At 50.6% G+C, this 24,085-nt stretch overlaps 1 protein-coding gene across 1 annotated transcript in view; it reads left to right on the forward strand.

The window, feature by feature from the left end:
* The first annotated feature begins 1,423 nt into the window (after positions 1–1,423).
* LOC128877548 (protein dachsous) overlaps positions 1,424–24,085 on the forward strand; it is a 126,791-nt gene continuing 104,129 nt past the window's right edge. Inside the window, exons 1-2 of the mRNA XM_054124936.1 lie at positions 1,424–1,445; positions 2,637–2,842. Of these exons, the coding sequence (XP_053980911.1) occupies positions 1,424–1,445; positions 2,637–2,842 (228 nt within the window). The remainder of the gene's footprint in view (positions 1,446–2,636; positions 2,843–24,085) is intronic.

Genomic DNA, 24,085 nt, shown 5'->3' on the forward strand with positions numbered 1-24,085 from the left:
TCGGGGCAACGTTTTCATCGCAACTGTGCGCGAAATAATAGTCTACATTACAATGCATCATGCATCACTGGTCGACGAAACGAGCCGCAACGAGGGCAAGCTGCGCAGCTTGCGGTTGCAATAACATTTTCTTTCGAACGATCCAAAGCGCGAGGAACGAATGAGAAAGAGGGTAGAAACAACGATCCGACGTTTTTTGTTTTCTTCTTCTTTTGACAGGGATACGCGTCATCGACAAATATATTTCTTGTTCTATAGGAGCCATGACGAACGCATGGTACAAATCTGAGACACAGTGATTGCACCGTTCACTTGGAATAAAAAGGACTGTACTTTCGAATACTCAACGCTTGGAAGTTGATACGCGGCCTTACCAAATGGCACATCGTACGATTGATTTTAGTCATCAAAACTCACGACTCCGGTGTCGTCAATCCGCTCTAGCGACTTTCTCGATTGATTTTCAGCGTGCAAAGTCGAAATCGGCGGCGATCGTTTCCGCCGATAATGGATAACCCTCTGGAACGATCGTTAATGAGCAAAGAATACAGCTTGGCGGTAGCGTAATGGCCACACGACGTTACGAAACGCATGGATCGCGGCTGGATCGGGGAGATGGAGGTTTGTAATCGTTGCCTGAAAAGTTTCGGAGCGCACTGTAAAATTATCCAGCGGCGCTCCTGTATTATCTATGCCCTCGGCCCAGCCGAATGTACGCTTGGCAATGTATGCGCGCTGGTTGTTTCGTGCACGAGCATCGGAAGCCTCGGATGAAACGCGCGAGAGATGGTAATGCGCGTAATGATAGGCTGCATCTTCGACTAATCATAAGTCGGACTACGAAATTTGAGCGAATTCGTCCATGGCCGCTCGAGATTCGAGAGGCGAGAAATGCCTAATGTCTTCCTCTCACTTTTTTTTCCGAAGCCGCGGTCCTTTGCAAACGAGTCACGTTCCATCGGGCACCGATCAGGAAGCGATCGCGTCATCCTCCGCGACTGCTACATCCTTTGATCCTGCCGTGGCTGTTACTCGCCAACAGGAATGAAAATTTCGAGGATAGAGACCGATACTTAGGTAGACGGTACTAGACCGATGGCTCCGATCCTCGGCATTTCTTTTTCGGTCGGTTGGTGCCAAGTACTACTGTACCGAGTCATTGAAATATCGATGGAGCAAACATAGTGAGAGAAACAAGTGTTCGATACATTCCGTCGCGAAGTTTTCAATCCACTCTCGCGACTCGGTGGCGGCGAAGATGTCCTCCGAGGGGAAAAAGGAATCGTTTACGAAGGTTGAAATTACGCAGGGCGTTTTCGGTGGAGGTGAACGGCTGCTGTCGATGGGGAAAGACGAGGCTCGCAACGTTGGTCGTGGGGGCAAGGTAACGAGCGGGTAGTCGATAGGTATGAGTACAACAACCATGCGGCAACAACCTCCTGTAGGTAAGTCGAGAGGAACGCAGGAGGTAGGTAGGCAGGCAGGCAGTGGTAGTCGTCGGCGCTGGCTGGGCTGCCGTACCATATTATTAAGGCGGCCAACCGGTGTGACGCTCCGCGTCCCAGGAGCCAATGGCACCGCGTCTCATCGCTGCAGGAATGCGTCCACTCCTACCTCCGCTTTTGCTCACCACGAAAACAAGCCCCCACCGTTTCCGGCAAGATCGACGAATTCTCTCTTCGTGCACCAAGATCGATCCTGAAACCGCCTCGTCTCGTCGTCCCCTCGCCGCGCTGTTCGCTCCTCGAGTGTCTTGACCTCTCCAGTCGACGACGACAACGTACGCGCCGATTTCCGTTCCCTCGATCCACCGGATGTCGGTGCACCGCTTCGTTTCGCTAAATGTTCATCGATTCGGGACTCGTACCTTCCCGGACTTTCTAGAACGATTTTGGAGCACGGTGCCGGAAGACCAGTTTCGCTTCGCTTGTCCTAACCGCGGCGGAGTTGCACTCTGTTACGCAGGAATGTACAATCGATGGGCAAAGAATCCGCTTCGTGCATCGACAGGTGATGGGATCATCAGTGGAGGAAGTGCAGCAACTATTTCCTACACTACAAAATTGTCTAAGTAGGAGCAACGATATTTTAAACATCCGTACGGCATAACTATTAAAGTGTCGCCATTGAAGATCGGAAGCCTCGCACTGGTGGATAAGTGTGGACATGGAAGAAGGTTCTTTTCCCTAATCGAAGGATGTAGGCCGTTTCTTCGAGAACAACGATGACCACCGCAAGTCCAGGTTACCCCACCGTTGCTTATAAACCTACTTTCGCGAGTTTTTTCGACGCATCTTGGTCTCGCTTGCGTTTCGGAGAAGCTATCGAGTCTCTCGCGCGCGGGACTGTACGGATAATAGCGTCACGGTGCGAGAAACGGAAGGGGCCTCGATTAACCGAAACGTTTTGCGGCTGGCTCGACCGCAAGGCCTCCGTAAACAAGCTCCGAGCGCTAATTTTCGGCGGAATATTGGCGTTCCTCGGAAAGAGATCGATACCTGGAATTCATCGTTTCTCCTTGCGCTCGGATTATCACCGTTCTCGATTACCCGGGGTGGCTGAACTCGCATCGCCCGACGAACCGAGCCATTCGCTTCTTCCAATCACGATCTTAATAACCTCGGATGGTCGAAAAGAGGACGAAGACGCCGCTGTCGACGACGACGACGGCGAGTACGCTGCCAGACGGAGAGGGAAACGAGGATGGGAGAGGCAGGAGCAGGAGGAGGAGGAGGAACGAGGGGAAGAAAAAAGTGATTTGGGAGGATCGACCGTGGTATCCGAGGCGCGTAATAACGACGACCAAGGGCCCCGATCTTCGTGGACAATTTACGAGGGCAAAGTGGGTCATAAATGTAATTATGGCTAAATTATGATTATAGAGCTACCCCTTCGAGAACGCAGCCTTCTGTCCCCTGACGGGGGATCAGGGGACCAGCGGATGCCGAAGGGTTGAAAATTCTCGATTGTTCAGTTTCTGAGATTTCGTAAGCATTGGTAGATACTCGAGTGTCTATGTAAAAAGCATCGATACCACACTCGATTTTCCAACAAAATTGACGAGATGGTATCGACACAGGGGGTGCCATATTTTCAGCAGAGGGGAGACACTAGGTGGAGAGGATCGAGGGTGCGGAGAACGAGGCTCCTTATTAAAAATAATTCCCATGCGGCCCAGACCCTCCCCGATCCCACCCACCAATCTCTTTCCCCTACGGCATTCCGTCAATTAAGAGAAGCCGTCCCGATACGGCGTGGATCCAATTGGAAATAAAGATCACCCGTGCTCGACGCCCGACGCTTTCGCGATCTTTCGTAATCATAGAGTTTCGTGATATGCTTATTAAATCGAGCCAATCATCGGGAGCACCGCGTTCGAACGCACTGCACCGCTGTAGGGCCCTCGGGTAGTACTCTGTCCCATCCTCTGTTGCTTCCTCTTCCTCTTTCGATCGATACTTCTGGTTATCGTCGCAAATGGTCCGTATGAACGAGTCCGGTACCAGAGGTCTGATAAAAAATTATCTACTTCCTTAACGAAGCCGGTGAAACGGAAGGACTTCTAAGTTCGTCACTGATCTCAACTTGTATGTGCTGCTTAAATGATACCAAACAATTTTTAAACGATCGTAGCACCCGAGACCGCGAAGCAAAAAGTGATTCCGCTACTCTAAAGTAGCGTTCCCGCTACCGCGAGACCCGACGGGTCACGGCCGAGGGTCGAGCGTGATTTTCCTGGCCCACCGCGTGCTGCAGCCACGACCACGCTTCGTTTCTCCTCGGCCCGCTGCTCTTTTGTCCTTCCTATTCCTCATCCCCGTCTTCGTTGGTGGTAAAGACAAAAGGCATGGAAAAGAATCGCGCGATGCAGCTAGCAACTATACAATAATAATGTCTTCGGTGCATCATACAAAAGGAAACAGACGTGCTACGTTCTATGACGATGAACAGTGGCGTAGAACATGCAAATTGCTTTCCGGAAGAATGCCAAGTCCAAGAATAACAGTATCTTGTGGACTTGTAACCGAGATAGGTGCAATTTTTGACGACAGGTGACTTGCTTCGAGATGCTTGATTCGTGATTCAATCCGAGGGAGCCGAACGACACGCGACAGCGACCAAAAAGTAGCGAACAAAAGTCAATGAGCGTAAATTTCGGGAGAAGGTTCGAGCACAGTTTAACATGGAATCTGTGTTCGAGGAGTCGAACGGTTGCAGGCCCCCGCGAAGGTCTCGCATAAGATACGTCGTCACCGTGGAGGACGTTAACGCGGCGCTACGAACGCGACGGGGGGTTCCGTGCAGCTACCAACCTCATTTTTATGATTATTCGGCGGCGTTATTGCCGCTTGACCCGCCATTAAACGGTTAAATGGGCCGAGGCGAGAGGGTTTCTGGCCGTGCTTTTTACGACGCTCGAGGACACACGGTTCCATGGTGGATCAGAGGTCGTCCCTGCGCCTCCTATTTAACCTTATGCCTGATTCCTTCTGTATTTTTAGGGGACCGATCAAACTTAACGTTGGCTACTTTTTACAGTCGTGCCACCACGCGCCGTTTCGGTAGCTCTGTTCGCGCCTCGGAAAAATATGCGTTTTAACCCTTTGCACTCGGAGAATTCAACAATACCAACTCGAAACTTGGAGGCATTTTCGTAACGTCGCTTCTGGAAGTTTGATTATTTTTTATTTTGTTCGTCTTTTTCGTTAATTCAATTTTTCGCCACCATAAGCGAAACACGGAATTGCGATGCACGTTACGTAAGTCCCCGTTGAGGTGTTAGTGGAGTTCAGAGAGTTCATCCCTCGGGCACTGGTCGATTATCGGAGTTTCAACCTACGCGATCGAGGCGTACTCGTGTGTCCACCCCGTCGCGTCGCGCGAATGATTATAACTGAACTGCGGATGTGATGCATTTATAGCGTGTTCTAATACAAGACGTGCAAAAGTGCGTAGATAAATATTCAATAAATAGATATAATAATTTTAATGTTACGTTTTGCATAAGTGCATGTACTTTGCATACGTTTTGCATATATTTTTCATATCTACGCACGCTGTAAGTGCATACTATCTGTAATCTGGTTATAAGTCTGTACATGTTCGTTGCCACGCATCGCGTAATCGTCACGCGTCAATTCGCGTGAGAAGCCGACGACTTTTTCTTTTATATAATTTAAGACCAGAAATCTTCGCACGCTGTCATCGATAATTTGATCAAGGAAGAGAAGTAAAGCTGGGTAAATGTAAAACATGTAAAAAATGAAGTAGGATTACGCAAACGGAGAAAGCGAAGTAACTGATAAATACCGTAGAAATGCGGGTCACTCGAGACCCCTGGAAGTCCTCCCCGGGTTAATGGATTTGCGTCGTCTTTTCGCGCCTGGGAGTCTCAGCCAGACGAACGGGATTCGAGAGGCAACAAATCTCCCCGATGCCCGGAAACGTACCCGGCGAATGCACCGTTTCTTGTTATTCGCTCATTGTCGTGATTCGTCTCGGGTCCCTTTCACCCGATTTCGCTCGGGACGCGTTTCCCCGTCGCGATCGCGAAATCTTTCGGCCGAGAGCTGGTGTGGAATCGGCCTCGCAGCGACTCCGCTTCGGCGTCCGTGTTCGTGATATCGAGCAGCCCACAAAGACCGAGGCGCACGGGGCCCCCGCCTTAATTCCATTTATCGGTTCGCCATTTTTCGCGATCGCGGCATACATTAAGCCACCGTTGCAACACGTATCCTCGCGAATATACGGTTAAGCCCATGTTTCATTCATGAGCCATAAAGTTCCTGGGGACGGTGGTTGGTGCCAGCGCAGCCAGGAGCTCTCTGCTCGCGACGTCGCGAGAAGGATACGCGAGCCGCTCGGACGCTTCCTTCGGTTTGACCGCGCGAATCCTATCCGCGTGAGCGCGCGACCGTCTCCTCCATTGTACCGTTTCGCGAAATCTAAAGGTTCTCACGATCCGAACGTCGGTATTCCTCCAAGAGTCTCTTTGGTGCTTTCGGAGAAACAAGTATCGCGTCTAAGAAGAGGGTGGATCTCGAAGGCGAGGTTTGGAGGGATCAAAAAATCAGTATCGAGAGTGTCTTCAGAGGGCACGGCGTGGATTCTTGCGCGAAAACGTCATCGATCGTCCCCGAGCGCACGGCTGCGAAGGATGGATATGGTCCAACGTCTTCTCCGGTGGCAGCGGTGGTTAACCGGTACCCGGTTGTCTCATTTGCATTCACCCGGGAACTCGAGCGCCGGCAAAGGTTGCGCTGGAGATACTAGAAAGGAGGGAGATCCTTGCTCTCGTGTATCTCCCCGTGTATTTGTTTGTAACTCTGTCGCTTTCCTCTCTTTGTCTCCTGTCCGTCCGTCTTTCTCTCCCACACACCAACTCTCTTTCACCCCGCGATACGACGAGGCTCTCGTTTCTTCTTCCTCATTCCATTCCTTCTCATTCCTCCTTTCCGCGAGGCCTCTCGTTTTCCCGTCGAACGTGTCGCCTATGCTAGAATTTCTATTACTCGAGGGAGAATGCTCGAAGATTCTGTGACACGAGGAACGCCCGATAATTACTCGATGAAACAGAATTTTTGAAGGTTTAAGCATAAAAGCACAACGGTGCAAGAGTACTATAAGCAGAGCAAGGACTTATTCAGCCCCTGGGCTAACCATGCACCCTCTCACACTTTCACCTCCACCCCTCGCATTCCGCCTACATTTTCAAGATGCTGAAGCCAGGACAGGTATCCTCCGCGAGTTGATCCTAAGTAATCGACCCGGCCCTGCAATACGTTTTGCATCGGTGCTCGTTACCTTCGCAGGCTACCTTGGTCGGGTTCGCGCGGCGTAACGGCACATTTAGTGGCAAAGAGGAATGACGAGAGGAAAAGAAGTACGTAGGAAAGCGAGGAGAGAGCAAACAGGGGTCTCGTAGTAACGGGCAGCTCCGGGTTCGTCGTTTCGAGTTACACAAGTAACTCGCGCGCACCGTGACCCACGACGTCTGCAGAGATTCCGGGACCATTCGCGTCGGGCCCCTTATCTCGCCACTTTTCCCGTTTCCGTGGCTTCCCTCGCGATGGGACCCGTTATGACGATCGTTCATCCGCTTCTGTCCGCCATCCTTGCGACTTCTACTCGAGATCACGGCGATACGTCTCAGTCGTGGAGATCCGAAGGGTTGCTATCGTCCGCCGGCTATCTGAGCGCGGATAACCGACTGAACGGGACCGAAGAGTGCTCAGAAATTTTAGGAAGTTTCTTGCAAGGTTCTCCAAGCTGAACGGACTCGAGACGTTATTTAGTTAGTTAGTTAGTTAGTTAGTTAGTTAGTTAGTTAGTTAGTCCAGAACCAATCGGGATGTCTTTGGTAGTGGAGAACCGGGAGATCGAAGCAACGCGTTAAGGATCGCCGTTCGTCTGGCGAGAACAGCGCGAAGAACTCCGTGGTGGATGGACGATGATGGTCGATAGTTTAAACGACCTCGGGCTTTGGGATGAGTTTGAGGAAGACGAAGGGCGCCGACTGCGCTCCGGGAGGACGGCGGAGAGGGATGCGCCTTATCGAGATTCCCGACGGCCTTGCCCGTCGATTTATCACTCTCGCATAATAGGCCTGCGCAGATATTCCGGAGCTCTCGCGAGAAGAAAGATCGTGCTTTTCTTTTCCCTCCCTTGTTCTTTCTCCGGCTCGCCTCGTCTCGGTTCGGTTTCGCGGCTGGCGGAGCGAGCGAGCAAGGGTGGCGAGAAGCCCGCCTCTTCCTCTCCTCGTCGCTACTCTTTTCTCTCACGACGCGAGAAACTCGATCCAATCTTCTCGAAGGGATCTATGTAGAACGCTCTGCTCATTTGTCTACCGTCCTTTTAAAGTTGCATTTCGCGGCCAGCCGCCGGCTTCCATGGCGTCTCGCTCTGCGTTTCCCCCCGGCTCGAAACTCGAACTCCTCCGAGAGCCAAAGGCGAACCGGATACGCTCGGTACGCGCCAGCACGTATCAGTCTGGATCATCCTTGCCGGCTCGTGACCGTCGAAACAATTTTCTTTTCAGTTACCGTCCACCTTACCACAAAATTTCCCCGTTGCCACGTTCATACTCGCCGGTTCAGACGTAGCGGACCAGTACCGATTTTGCTTCACCGAGGCAGAGTAACTCTCGGGGGTGTCCCATTCGCTCTACTGTCTCGCACTATTATAAACATCCCAAAAGGGATAACTTGGAGCGAGTTCCTTTCTTCGCCTGAACCATGCCAACTCCTAGGGACGTATTTCCCCGAAACTCAAATAATTCTACTCGTGGCGTCGTTCGCGTAACACCGTTTTAGCTTTTGCTCCGATCGCCTATCGATCCGGGGAAAGTGGCCACAGGGTTTCGAAGCGGTGACCCGGTTCCCAGCATTTCTCGCCGATTCTCGCTATTCGCCGCCGCATCCAGTGGCAGCCGCGGTCGTGGAACAGAGGAAGCGCTCGTGTTCGTCCTTTAGGAGGCTCTCGTTCGATTGGGATTCGCGAGCTGGTCGCGAAAGCGACAGCGAAAGGTCCCTTGTCCACATTAAAGCCGATAAATATCTATAGGAATCCCGACAAGCGTATGCAGAGAACCTGCTCGCGTTCAGCGATGATCGAGGAGCTGTCGTCGTTACTGCGCGACTTTCAGCCGCGCAAACGATATTATTTCCTTCGTCGCTTGACGCGTGGATGTATTTCATTGAAACGAATAGCCTCTCTCGCTACCGTGCGCCGGTTTTCTCCGGCTATGGTTCTCATCTTTTTCTTGGGAAAAGCTGAGCGCGCAATTACGAGACCGGAGCGTTCCGCTGAGGAAACGAGGTCTCTATTTACGTTTCCTTAACACGAGCGAATAGTTGTTCGGGAAACAGGACATGGCTGGTAGCATTTATTTCTTTAAAAATTCTTTACCGACTGATTTTTCGTGAAATCTGGTCGACCGGATTCGACAGAAAATATTTTTTGTCCTGCTTCGTATATCGATAATCGATCTTGATTTTTGATCATCGTGCGAGACGCGTATCGGAGGATTGTTTTGATCGAACGAAAGTCCCACCAACGGCGAAACAACTGCAGGAAAGAGCGGAGGGGAGACGTTCCGGTTGAATTCTCGTTTTCGCCCGGGGCGACCAACAATGACATGCTGGCAAACTCCGGCATCTGTACGTAACCTCACCGGTTACCTTCTCTCTTTTTCTCCCGGGGCGCGTCTCCGTCTTCCTCTGTTTTGTTTCGGCGAACGGTCATATTTTTTTGTGCCCCGCAATTATTCCTCTCAAATTGCTGGGCCGCGTTGCGCCGCGGAAAACTTATAATTCGGCAACGGACGCGCGCGCGAGGGCAAAATAAGAACACCGGGGAGCGCTTGTCGACCAAATAAAATTCTCGATCCACGAGCACGATCGTCGATTTCGTATAAATAAAAGCAGCAATCGGGAGGTCCAGAACAACGCATCCATCGATTTTTAAACTAGTTGTTTCGTACTTTTGTATTTTAGCAACAGTTTCTTACTCTTAACATTCCAGATCCTCGGCCGACGTTTCTCGTGAAAGAATAAGGCACAAATAAAATTTCTTTTTTTTTTTTAAGTGCTCCGAACGTTCGCCGAAAATTCTGTGAAAGCGTTTCGAGCGATCGCCGATTATTTCAGCGATTTTTTCGAGCAGCCTCGTTTCTCCGGCTCGGATTTCGGTACCGGAATGGAATGACTTTCTTGCGAGCACCGGAACCCCGTAATTTGGTCGGTCGCGCGTAAACTAGGCACTGTGGGAGCGTTGGAATCGTTAAAATTACGATTTCGAAGTCCGTCTGTTCGCGCGCACACAGGGACATCCGAGTTTTTATTGTCGGCTCGGCCTGTTGTGCGTGTTGCTGTGAAAAAACATATTTCCTCGAAGCAATCATCATTACGCGATCGTATCATCAGGCCCCCGGAAGGGCCAGGCAGTATTCCGTACAATTTTTCTATCAGATGTCCATTCGGATAGCCATTGTTCTATCTTACTCTAGGGCAGGATTTCTCAAATCAAACGGTTACGGGAATACATTTCGTGTACTTATATTTTTTGTGTGTTTTATAAGTCACGTCCAGAAAACATTGGCTCAAAAAAGAAAAAGGGCGTTGGAGGAAGGAATCGCGTACTCGCGCAAGTGGCAAAGGAAAAACAGAAATCCGTCGATTTGGCGAACCGTTACGAGTAATTGGTTCTCTAGAACGCGATTCCTGGATTCCTAAGCGCGTTCCGATGCAAAGGTATAAAATACGAAGCGTTCCCGTAATCGCGGGTTCGGCACGACGCTCTCGCGTTCCCTGGAGCCTGAGCCGTAAACGGCCATTGTTCCTGGACCGCGATCGTTATACGAACGGCGTGAATTGCCAAAGAGGATCGTGAGGGTCGAGAGGCAACGAATCGCGGCCGTGGCGATCTTGAATCTCGAATCGCAGCGGCTCGTTGCTCGCCAGCCTTTTTACATTTTTCCTCAAATTCCTGAAATCGCGGAGCGCCGTTCGCAGAAACGAACGGTCCCTGCTTTTCGACCCGTCCCGTCGCCACTATTTTCTGCGAATCAATCGCCTGACTGTGACAAATTTTAGAAAATTAAGAAAAATTTAGAGAATTTAGAGAATCAAGAAAAAGTCAGAAAATTAAATCGTTCGATTTTATAAGAAATAAATTGCAATTTTACATTGCGTGAAATTGTACCTGAACCTAAAGGTGGACAGCATTCCCGAGCTGTATCTTTGCTACGTTGTCCCTTTACATGGTGTTCTCAAAATTTCTCGCCGCCGTGGGTCCTTCGGAAGCATAATTTGCCACCGTGCGCGGGTGCGCGTGACGCGTTGAAACGTTTCGGTTCGCAACCAGTACCAAAAATGGCCATTTTCGAACATTGTCCTTTCGCAAACACACCGACACCCGACGAAGGCGCTTCCACGCCGGGCGTATATGCAAACCCGTTTTCTGGTTTCGCTTACTTTTTACGAGCTGCGAACGGGTTTATTTCTGCGTCCCGTTCTTATGACTTCGATGCATCCAGGAACACGTCGAAAGGAGAAAAATAATGCCGCTGGAAGTTTGCGGCGAGTATCGTAAAGTTTTTAATTAAGCATCCTCGCGAACCAGGAGAGTCGAGTTACGGAGGGGTTGTTCGTCGAACTTGGAATACTTTCTTCGACGGAGACTCGAAACTTGCCGCGTATTGTTTTCTTTGGCTGAGCTTTCGAATTTGGTTTAGGGGCACGTTCGACCCCCTTATCTGGCTATACCCTTTGGAAGAGGAATGGCGGTGTTGAATGGCCACGAGGGAGAGAAGAGAGACGGCGCGCGAAAAAGAACACTGTCGTCGAGCAAGGCAGCGTGAAACGTGAGACGCGGTCTCATATTTGCTTTCCACCACTATCCTTAATGACGTTGTAGCGGTCGAAGACGACAATGAGATTATCACGAGATAGCCCTGGCTGATACATACGTTCCTCCGTCGCGGTTAATCCCGTCGTTTCTTTCAGGGTCGTCTTCGTGTTCCTCGAATTTCTTGTCTCCCTGACACGCAACGTCAAAATACGTATCATAAAGTTACCGGTAAACCAGCGTCACGAGCACGTTGTGAATTGAAAGATACATCGTTGAAATTTGGTACGAACTATTCGATAAACGTTATTTTTATCTTTCAAGAGAGGTGTTCACCATACCTGATTTACGTCTGGGTTACCGGAAACGAGGCTCAGAATTAATGTTCCATTTCGATCGTTTGGAAATCGCGTCATTGCCAAGTGCGACTGCAAATTGCGAACGCACGTCGAAAGATTGAATCTTTCTCGAAACCCGCGGCGGATTTACCGGCTCCTCGATTGAATTGCAAATGCGGCAAACCGTGCTTTATGGAGCATTAACATACGCTCCCGAGGTGCTAACTACGTTTTGGATACAATTAACGAGCGTCGCTCGGGTGAGGTCTACGACCTGATGATAGGTCCTGTCTACGAATTGACGTCGTTAGATAGATCCAAAAACGAAAACGATAATTGGAATGAATGGCTACGATGACATCGGTGAAACATTCCGAGAAATAATAATGGGCCTAAACTGGAGTCAAAGGTCAGAGTATGTTACAAAATTCCTCATCGGCGCAGACTGCATTCGTGGTGTTGTTTAATTTGGTACTTAGCCTAACCTTCGTGCCATGTGTTCATAAGCTGATGGTTAAATAAGACGTACGAATTCGAGCTGGCTCGTAAACAAGTAATGAAAGGGGAATCGATAAACCGCGCTATTAAAGGCGCGACATAACGCCCACTTGGGGTGATTCGTGGAACCACGAGTTCCACTCTCCCCTGTCGTCCGTCCGTTCGTGAACTTTATATTCGCGAATCAGGCTGCATACGTAGGTGCCATAACGGCGGCGCGGGACTTTGCGAGAATGTTGCGGGCGCCGTGGTGTCTTCCCATACTTTACGAGACAAGGAAATTAGTTAAATGTGTAATAATGCTCAACGGGGGGCAGCAGGGTCGAGGCTCCCTCCTCCCTCTCAGCCCTTGCTCACGGGTCAGATGGCAGTGTCCGCGTGTCCCATCCTCTTCCACCTTCTTTCCACGTCGTATTCCTCCGTCAGCGTCTTGTTCCTCCTCTCGCTTGGTGTCGGAGCCACAGGTTCGCCGGGCCCCTCGATGGACCACACGCGGAGAACGACGCTATCTCTGTTACGCTCCAACGAGACGCTAACTCGCGAATCGTTTAGGCGGCTTATCGAGTGCCGATAACAGCCACTGTGTCGCCTCGGCGTCTAGTCCCACCGCCACCTGACCAGGTATTGTTCTCCGCGTTCAATTAAATACGTCCACGACACCGCGAAGATAATTTATTTGGACCACAGCGAAGAACGAAAAGTCCCACCGATGCGAAGATGCTCTCGCGTTGAATTAATACACTCAATGTTGATCATCTGGATATTTCAATTATTTTGAAAGATAGAAGAGAGCGTTCGAGGCAAACGTGGTGTACTTTTATAGAGAGCATGCCAATCAACCGGCAATATTTTAATTAAAGAATCGAGTTTACGAGCCGACGCCAACACGGTATCAATTTAATCTGCATAACAGTGTCTAGCAGCGTGTTTTTTCGGTTTATCCCGAGTCTCCATGCGTTTCACGCGAGCATATGTGTCTCTGGCCTATTAATTACGATGAAGTATGTATCGCGGCACGAGGATAACGTTTACGAGCAACGACGAAAAAGGCATTGCCCGCGAAAGCAATAATTATGACGCAGCGGTAATTAATTATTGCTGCCGTTGATCTACCGCGATCGATTATCGCCGCGTTACGAATACCGGCGCGCACGCTATCTTCGTGCACGCGGAACCTGGATCGATTTTAATTAGAAAAAGACACTGGTACTGTTATTATCGGCAATTACGATCGGGTCGGAAGCAACGTGGGCTTTTCGAAACACGTAAAAACCAACTAGGTTTATTTTACCAGCGATACTCTTCGGGAAGAATCGATTATTTTCACGAAAATTTGGCATATTTTCAAATAATATCGCATTATTAAGTGCTGGTTTCCTCCTCGTCTCTAAGTTGCGGCCACGCTCGAGCGAGCAGCAAGAGGGTCGAAGGATTTTTCGCGCTGGAAAGCCTGAGCGTGTAGCCACGAGCTACGGCGACATTTCCCTCGGATTTACGCGTTTCCCAAGAGAGTTCAGGCGAGGCGTGCCTCGTTCCGCGTGATATTTATCGCGCAGCGTAATTGAAACGTTCGTGCGGCCACGCGATACCCGATCTAACCGGTGTTTTTCTTTCTGTTTCAGGTAAGACGAACGACTGTTCACCTCGACTCGAGTCCTCGCGTTCTTTCGAGGACAAAGGAAAATTCGATGTACGCGTTACTAACGAAAAAGGAACGGATTAATTATCGCGTCGTCTTTTAGATGCGAGAACGAAGCATCACAAATGGGTGAGTGGTGGAAAAGCAGTCTGAATTCCAGATTCAATCTCTCGAGCTTCCTTGTTCCTCGATATGCTTGTTTCCGAGACCCTTAACGATTTCTGCGCTGTCGTATTTCATCCGAGGATATATATCTCCCGGGATTCGTCGTTTCGCGGTAATCGATTTCCTGACTCCCCGAGGCGTCCCTTAGCGTCTTGACATCTTCCGTAATTCACGAAGCGTAATCTACCGCCAGTTAAACTCGTCGTATTCCTAAGCTCTGGCTCGCGACGAAAATTGGCCAGTCGTTTCTCCCGTGTTAAGTCGGCCGGCACGCCGCGATAGCTATGGAAAATCTCCCGCTGTATCGTCGAGCGATGATTTGCAATAACATCCAGGAACTTCCAAGCCCTATTACGGTACCGTCGATCCTCTAATTACCGCGCCACGCGGAGTCGTGTTCTACATAAGAAAAACACGTTCCATAGGTTTCTTATCTACATTCTTTGTTTCGAATAAATTGGTCGATATCGAGGGTGCGGAATTTAATAGATTCGCTTGCATTTAATACTTATAAATAGATATCCGATCTTTATTCTTCGAAACCTTTCAATCACTCGCCTACTCCGATCCCGGAATTTTTATTTTCTGCAACCATTCGATCGCTTATCCGCTCCATCTCGGAAGCTTTAGTATCCGAAGCCTTTAATCGCTTATATCGAGCAAAACGAAGCTCACCCATCAAAGATCGCGAAGACACGTTGTTTAGAGGATACGCAGAAGAAACGATGCTCCGTGGATCGGTAAGCGATGATTTGCAACAACCAACGAGGAACTTGTAACGCTTATTACGGTACCGAGGGCCCGTCGATCTTCTAATTACCCATCGAAGTCAGTCTTGTTTCCCCGATACTTTAATTGCTCTGTCCGCGTAAGCGATACCATCGTGTCCAGAACCTTGACCCCCGCAACACGGCCAGTCACCGAATGATTTTCCATTCCTCGATCTCTAAACAATATCGAGCCGCGAGTATAGAGCCACTTCTGTCTTCGGAGCAATACGACCGATACCATCTGCAAATCTTCTTCTTCTTCTTCTTCTTCTTCTTCGTCTTCTCCTTTCTCCTCCCTCTCAGCGTTGCCGTTCACGATTCCAGAGACACAGAGAGGGGGCTGGGGCGGCAGGGGGCAGGGAAAGAGGTAAACCGCATGTACCCAGAACGTATATACGTGCAACGTAGCCGGGAGAATGAGATATCGGACACTGACCCGCGCAACGTACTGGTCGACCACGGTTCCTCGCGGAGAATACATCATTTACTCTTTACTCCGCTATTGTACGGGGCTGCGCCGGGTGGCGAGCGTGGTATTTCGATAAATATGGTTACCTGTCGCGGACGTTATTTAGAGACGGCCGCGACATAATCTAGAGGTTGAATCTTTAATTTTTCCCACGAACATAACGATTTAACCCTCTCGAGGTATGGGGGCACTGCTCTTGTCGATTGACAGATTCCTTGTTTCAAGAAACGAGTACGAAACAGGAGAATTAGAAGTGGATACTTGGGTAGAATTAACTATCGATCGTATCGACTCCTCCTCAGGAGGGATTCAGTCCTCCGATTCATTAGCATTACCTTTATTCGTCATCTATTGTCCGATGAAAATTTCCCCCGTCTGGGTTTGTCGACAGCACCTAGCCATCGAGTGTGGGTTCAAGCGGCTCGGTGAATACGGTTAGATTCCAAGGGCTCAAGGATAGCAGCAGGAAGAGGCTAGTCACCGGTAGCTAGGTGGCCAGTTAGCGGCCAAGTGTCGTGTTTGCGTTGGCTGGTCGTAAACCTGCCTCGAAGAGGGAGCCCGGATAGCCACCGTGGAGGAGGCTGCGCCCATCTTCTCACCCTTCCTCCTTCTCTTCCTCTTCCGTCTCAAGCGTGTCGATTGAATATCGTCCTTCTGACAGCGGTGTTTGCAGCGGCGTCTCGGGTACCATTCACGTAAAATCAGCCGGTGTGCGTGGTCGCGTCCCGCCATGGAAAATAATACCTCGCGCCTCGCGACGGGAATTTACGAAACACGCCGCTACAGAGACGGAACTATCATTCGTCTTCGTTCCTCTTCGACGTCTCCGCAGGACACGCGACGCCAGACGCGGTGCGCCATTTTACAAATTCACCTTCGCTCGCCTTACTCTAATAATTGTCAACGAGGAATCATAGTTGACAGGGAACTAACTGTCCTCCGGTTAATCGAACTATTTTTTGCGCCTGTGTCGGAAAGCATCGCGATGCAATCGTTCGCGTTAATTCCGAAGTAATTCGTTCCCCGAAACGGCCAGACAGCGTCCAATTAACGTCAAAATCGGAGGACGAACCATTTGCTTGAAATTGCATCTCCCCGGATGCAGTTAGCCTCATTTGTTGATAATATTACCCGCTCCTGTTCCGAGCGAATCACGAACAGCGGCGAGTCGACCATAAGGAGACACCAGATCGTGTCGCGGCGACGAGAAAACAGGTTTTCCATCAAACGGGCTGCGCGCAGCCGCCTCCCCATTCGTTTGCACGTTCGTCTAGCCGATACCTTAGTGGATCGTAGCCGATCGTCCCGCGCAATTAATCAACGAGACTGACGAGAGGATTTACAGTCGACCATCGGGATATACTCTATTATGAGGCTCGGTAGAAACTTTCGTCGTTTCTTCTTTTTTGAAATCGTGGTTTTCACAGTTCAATCTTCATTTCACGTTGCCCTAGGTTACCAAGCGTCATACATCAATATTTTTGTCATTTGGTTGGATGCGAGATGATGGTTCAGACGTATCGTTGTTAACCTTAGGATTATCAGACTCGGCCCATCGTTCTTTTTTCGTAGATCTTATTCATTCTATTGTCGTTCTCTTAAGAAACTCGAGAACTTTCCGCGGTACTTGATACTTTTGAAAAAGAAACTGCGAGACGTTTTGCGCGCGAGCTTTGCTACCGGCTTATATTTATTTATATTCCGAAACGTTTTATCCGTCGCTGGACGAACGGCTCCCGCGAATTCGTCATAGACGAATAATTAACAACCAGACGTCGCCGAAACAGGTTTCGATTCGGTCGACGGGAAGGCGAGAAAAACCGAAGGATCTTTCTTGCGACGAGTCCTTCGATCGATCTTCGGCCGCAGACGCATTCCGCGGGTGGAAAGTATCCGGTACTCGAAAGTCACGGTACCGTGGACTCATGAAAGTCGATGAACCGGCCGATTCGTTCGAGAGTGTCGACATCGAAGACGTTACTATCGACCGCGACTTCCGCCCCGAGCGTTCTAGGACAAGACACTCGAGGACGTGGTTCGAAGGAATCGCGTCCCGCGTACCCGATAATAGCGTCCATTTGAAATTCATATTCGACGCGGTTTCCGGGTCGTCGTGCGACTCGTCGCCATTGAAAACCGAACGAGCCGAGCCTCCAGGGATCGCGAGAACTGCCCTGTTTGGAGGTAAACAAAAAATCATCCCCTTCTATAATTTTATCAAAGAGTTACGTTCGGACACTGAAAAAGGGTGGACGGATCCCGTGAATTCTTTCTCGGTCGAGTAAAAAATGTACGTCGGAAGCCATCCGGTACTATTTTTATAGTAGTATAGTAGTTTGAAATGCGTTAGCAAAAAATTTAATAGGATAATATATTATCCCGATGCCTGAAGGGGTTAAGGTCGCTCGGTGGAAAAAACGGAGGTCCCTCGTTTTTCCTTTCTTCTTCGCCTGCAAGCATCCTCTAACGTTGCGGAGGATCACGGCGGAACGGACAACGATTCGCCGAGGAAGTTTGACGTTAAAGGCTGCGGCCTTGGCGTATTTTTTTGCCCCGACCGGCGCGTACTCGTTTTCGACCGCAAAAAGGCGAGCAGGCGCGACCGTTCCTCCACTGACCCGACCTCGTTCTTACGATCCGGATCCAAGGACCGATCGGACGAAGGAATCGATCAGTGGTATCGATTACATCGTATAACTCCCATGACACATTAGAACGCTCCAATTTTTACGCAGTTGAAACTCGAATGCATTGTTTTCAGATCGAACATTTTTAAAAATGGGGTTCGACACAAATTATTCCACTTTCTTTTTGCGCAAACTTAACATACTCTTGTTTCCCGTCGACGGTAACGGCCCTCCCACCGAAAAGAGAATTCGGTTGAAAAGATCGAGGTCGACGAACCAAGCTCGTCAACGCGAAGAGTCAGAAGGAGAGCACGATGGAAGGCGCTAGAGAATAATAGGAGAAGAAAGGTTGAGAGGAACGCGAGAGAGGCGAAGCGGAAGGGTGGGGTTCCCCAGGTGGAGGTGGAAGGCGGCCCTGACAGGGCTGTTTTTGTACCGTTCCTCGGCAACGTTCGCCTTCCAGCGGACAAAAGGGTGCCTCCTCGCGATAATCCTTTATCGTTCTCCCGACCTCACTCGAATAATCCGTATTCATAAACGGTGAAGTCATTAGTGGCTTCTCTTTGAGGCACGCGTGGGTAGGGTGGTAATCGGTGGTTGCCGGAGGTAGCCGACGATAAAAGAAGAAACGCGAAGCACGTCGAGGAGAAAAGGAAACGCCACGCGCATCTGACGCCTTGAAATCGCTACGACGAAGAAAGACACCGTCGATTCTATTAATCTCGTAGACAGAGGAATTTCACGTGAGAGCGCGAACCTCTGCCACTTGGCCTTTACCTCCGCAGCACCGCGGTAGGTGATGCTTTATCGTTAGGCCCTTTTATCTCTCTTAATTTTAAGGTCCTATTTACTGGTAGCTCTAACACAACGCGGAGGTCCACCGAGTGCCTTCGAGTTTCATCAGTTGTCGAGATTGTCGAGCCAATCCCGCAACCTCCGCGTGTACGAGCTGCTTAACGACCATCTCGCAGGGAATCTGGATTTCGAGCAGGCTCGTAACTTCTGTTACTGCGGTGAACGGGAGCGAGTTCGAGGAGGGTGTGTCTCGGTAACCCCGTAGGTGTTACGCAAGAAGGGGGACTCGGAGCGTTCTTCCTCGTCGATCCGGAGCGTTTCGCATCCTCTGGACTCGCGTCCCTGGCGAAGCTGGCGCGTCATAACTCAGGGACATCAGCGTTCCGTGATTACGAGTCATTAAGGGGCCGCGAACCGGTCGCTAGCAGCGTACCCCTTTTGTGCGTAGCGTCGTATGCACGCACACGGTGGGCAGAGCGCGAGGCAAATGCACGCACGCGCGTGGAACCGCTCAGCTCGTGGCTCGCGGCTTAACTTTGGGCGTGAGCGGGGCCATTCAGTCGGACCCGCGCTGGTTCATCCGAGTCTCGGTCATTTTTTAGGATCACTCGCCACAGGAGTCCCGGGTCTTCCTTCTGCTCTGTCGCTCGCCTCGGCTTCCTGCTCTCTTCAGCCGCCCGCACCAGTCTTCTCTCGCTCGATCGTTCCCCGTCCTCCTCGAGACGCTACCGCGGCGAAGTGGTTTCCGCACCTGTTCGAGCTTTTATTATCGGGAGGAAGCGCCGGCGAGCACTAGAGTAAATCAAACAGTTTCTCAGGAACAGATCCTATAGAGAGCTAACGAATTATCTTCGACATTCTAAACTACCGACGAGGAGGGAATAGTCTTCCCTCGAGACAGTACATTAGTCGACCAGAGAGTTTAGTTTGCACATTTCTCCGAAGTGTTCCAACAAAGAAGATTAATAAATATCGGTTGGATGGGAAACAACGAAGGAGGGATGTCGTCCGTGTCCTGGCAGCGAGGGCCTCATGCGAGGCGAGCATTAAGCGGCGTCTCGAGGAGGACGATCGCGAACTGGTTGCTTCTTGCTCGAGCGGTCAGCCCGCGGCCGCGCGCAGATATTTCTTGCCCGCATCACGGCGCGGCTGTTCCCGTCGATGCGGAAAGTCTCAGCCGCGTTACACGCGACTTTACAGATTGCCCCATTAGTCAGAAAATCCTGCGAGTCGACGCGACGGTCGGGACGAAAGAATCGCTCGATGCGACGCCATCCGCTCGCGACGAACAAGCATTTTTACTTCATCGAACGAGACTTCGAGAGGCGAGTCTCGCGTGGGCAGCCTGGTTCATTGTCTAACCTCAAATACCGCGGTATAAATATTCAGCAATTCCGGCGGTATGGCTAAGCTCGTCCGGAAGAAACGAAGGGGGCGTATGGAAATCCGTATCTCCGCTCGCCTCGGGGCTCCGTCTCCGCGCGGGTCGATACGAGGACTCGATACTGCGCGAACCTACAAAGAATGCCCCTGAACGAAGCACGGAGGAGTACGTCGTTTCATCCACGGAATGAAGCGACGCTGCGAAGGGAAGCTGTTAGACTACGAATAGATTCAAAGAGCGGATCTACTTTTAGCGATGCGCGATTCTTACCACGAAAAGTTCTCATCGAATAAGTCTGAATTCCATTCAACGGCATTCTCCGCGGCTGTCCACTATTACGCGTAACGTTTCTCTTAAAGCATTGCCCGCAGCACGCATTGGTAGCGCTCCTCGGCACGCCCCGAGCAAGCCCAGTTTTTGCCATCCGACAAATAGATATCAGAGCTGGCGAGGAAGAGAAGACGTCCACGTAGAAAAGGGTTAATAGCCCCTCGTTCTGGCACGGAAGACTCGTATCTCGCGTGTTCGACGCGCTCAGTTTAATGTTCCTCGATAGCAGACGGGGAACTCCTCGAATACGGTTCGTCGCGTGGTCCGTTCGCGAAAAGCCTCGCGGCGGAACGAATCGGGCGAAGGGAGCGTGAGCGGGTTGGTTCTTTACCAGCGGCGGTTATTTATAACGCGCAAAGAGCGCCGAATGACCTGGTGCGTTAAGGACTTTTTGCCGCGACGTCGGTTCGAGCCAGATAAAAGTCACATTGCTTCTTTCCCCGAGTCGCGAAATTAGCAAAAACCTCGAATGACCTCGCGTTTATGGCAACGGGAACGGAGCGAGATCCGCGCGTGTCACGGCCCTCTGAATGCTGCTGAGGTAGAATGACGAATGGAAGATAAAATACTACTTTTGACCAGTTGTCCGTTCGATGAAGATTACGATCCAAACAATTCGAAGCTGATCCAAACACTGCCGAAGGCTACCAATTTGACAGTTGCCCCTGACTAGCAGTCTCTAATCCCATGTATCTGAATTCAACCAAATGCACCTTGCGAATTGATCGCTACACAATGCCTTTCTTCATCATCTATCATTAGAATGAAATTTGTCCCGACTCCGCTAAAGACCCTGCAGCTGCTGGATATCCCTAAGCTGTAGGCTCCGGAAGCTCTTGCCTTAACGTAGCTCTGCATTTCAATAACTGTTCTCTCTCCAAGATGCGCTGATAGAAGTAATTTATTGTCAAGCTTCGTTCTCTCGAACCATTACCGACACACCGCGCAAAGTCTTCATTCCTCGTCCATCAATCGGACGCAATTCGAAGCCCTCCAGCTGGCAGAGACCTCGCAGCTTCGAGGTTGCCCCGCATTTAAGTCACCAAACGAGCAAATCGCCGTACGAAATTTTTACGTGTCGTCTGTTATTCGGAGTAAAGTTCGTCTCCGTCCTGGGACGCGCGAGGACGAGTCTGGATCGAGAGGAGGACGTCCCTGAACCCCGTTCGTCGCTGGCAGTCGCGGGAGGAGAAGGGACGCGGAGAGAGGTTGGTGAAAAAAAAGGGACGGCGAAACAGCGCGGATATTATTTGCCATTAAAGCGAGGGACAATTTAAAAGCTATTACTATTACTCACGGCCTTCGTGTGTACGCGGTCTGTCGGCCGTTGGCTGCGCGATCGCGGCGAGAGGGACTCTTCTCTCCTGGGAGAGCCTCGCACGGTTTCTGCGGTTCTCCTCGTTCGTTTCTTCCTGGACCAGGATCGTTTTGCGTGACCGACCGTGTCCCTCCCTCGTGACCCCCTTGCGCTGGCGATTTTCACGGCGTTACACGCGCTCCCCGTGTCGTGCTCGTGAAACGGAAAACAAATTACGAAATCGGGCTACGGAGCGAGCACGCGCTAGCTTCAGGTATTCGCTGATCTAACTTTAATAGACCCCGCTTTAACCTTGATGGTAATTGTCTTTGAACACGGTAACTTCTTCGGAGCATCGCGTATCCGCTTTGTCGTGCCGAGGATCGGACGTCATCGACGAGGATACTCATTGATAACAGTAACGGTATAACAGTAGCCATCCAACGATCTCGAAATTGGCCCTTTCGCATTGGAACGTGGCGTGACCCCAGGAACCGCGATGTTAACGCAATTCTCGACAATGATCGTAGATGGAGCACAGGATCGAGGTATACCGTTCGTGCGAACGGCGGAGTAACAAAAGTGACTGGCTACCGGTCTCGGTGCGGCGTAGGGAGCGATCGTGTCGGGTGTGCACGACCTCGAGCATCCCGTTCGAAGGCGCGAGCAAGTAGCAGCGTTCTCGAATTCCTCACGGCGGAGATTAGGATCGGCTGCTCGAGAAAAGCTGACTGTGACGTCGTGTGCGTGTGGTGACTTCGTCAAGATGAACAGCAGGGATTGTCTGCCGAAGGGAATGGAGTACAACCTACTTTTCTTTGCGTACACCTGGTTCATAGTTTCTCGACTCTGGGAGGAGCCATCACCTTCGCTGAAAATTGTGCTCCGGCTTTCTCGGCCGCAGAGAACGCGAGCGAGGAAGCGATCTCGCAAGGTAGCGCCTCGTTAGTCTCGGATCCCCGAAAAATGGCGGTCGTCCATTAACTAAACAGCAATTTGGGGTACTCTGGCGCGCGGCGAAATTATCGGAACGCTGGAACGGAAACTGTTAACGTCGGTGAATGCGCGGCGCGGCAGAGCGGTCTGTAATTCCGAGTGAAACAATTAGCTGGTTCGCAAATGGTCGTGCGCATGCGTGTGTCCCACCGAGTCGCAGGAAATTGCTTTACGATCGCGTCAGGAGCGCTTTGATCGCATCCTATTGCCCCGTCAGCGCTTCCTCCCCTCTACCTTGGAGGAACAACGTCCTGGAATCCACGCAATTTGATTGGACATTCGAACACCATCGTATTCTTTCTTCTTATAGCGTGATCGAGATTCTCGCAGTCGAGTTTCCGATCCTAATTCTAATTGTGCCTTTTGCACCTGCCGCTGGACACGCACAGAACTCGACAGAAGGATATGATCGATTCTTTCGGGGAAATGTAGAATGATTTGAGAGTGGTTGTTCCCTGAGGGGGAACTAAAGGACGAGGATAGTTTTAGGCGATGAGAAACTTCAACCAATCTCGAGTTTGATAGTGATTGCTCTTCGGAGAGTCAGCTGTTCAAAGATTCAAGTCTCCGAGGAGATACCTTAGGTTGCCTGTATGGATTCGTGAACCAGTAGTATTTCTGGGACATCGCAAATTAGGCGTCGCAGTCGTCCTAACACAGTCGTAGAAACGCGCGATCCGTCGAGAGCGCGGAGGCCCAGGAGTGGCTTCTTTATCGCAGTCCCTCGTCTCTTCTTCCATCCCGAGTCGGTCGCAATAATTAGGCGTAGGTCTTTCGAGGGAGCGGCGATCCGCGGTCACGATATTCCTGTCAGCGAGGAACAAACTGGCCTCGTAGAAACTGGGCCTCGCGCGGTGGACTTTCGAGACAAACGGCCGATAGGCAATTAATCTCGGCTTCGCCTCCCTTCGCCCTCTTTTCTTGGTCTCTGTTAGGCCGCGACAGTCGAAGAAAAAGGCCGCGACCGCGGAGTCGGATGAAAAATTCCGCGTCGTATCCCCGTCGGTGTACACCGTCCAATTTCAGAGCGATATCTTAACCCGTCGGTGGCATTGCGCTGCAATAAATAATGCTGATCGCCGGAATGCGCAGATACACGCGTCCAACTGGTGCCAGCCGACTTCTGCAAAGAGTGCCCCGATGCTCGAGTCCTCGCTTCGCGAATCGCTCCTACTCTATGCTTCGACTAGGTTTGCTAGACTATTGTACGCCAGATCGAAGAATTTCTTTTATCGTTTCAGATTTTCATTTCGTGTCCAAGTGTCTGTGTTTAAAGTTCAGTAAAAGATACTGAAGAGCAGATAACAATTACCACCTACCAATTAAACTACCTCCTCCTCTTCTTCTCGCCTTACTTCTTTCGGCTCGAAGTCGAAAATCTCGAGCAACGTCGAGAGACGTCGACGGGGGATCCGGCTGACGGTTAACCAG

This window comes from Hylaeus volcanicus, chromosome 5 (genome assembly GCF_026283585.1).
Source record: "Hylaeus volcanicus isolate JK05 chromosome 5, UHH_iyHylVolc1.0_haploid, whole genome shotgun sequence".
In the NCBI taxonomy this organism is placed as follows: Eukaryota; Metazoa; Arthropoda; class Insecta; order Hymenoptera; family Colletidae; genus Hylaeus; species Hylaeus volcanicus.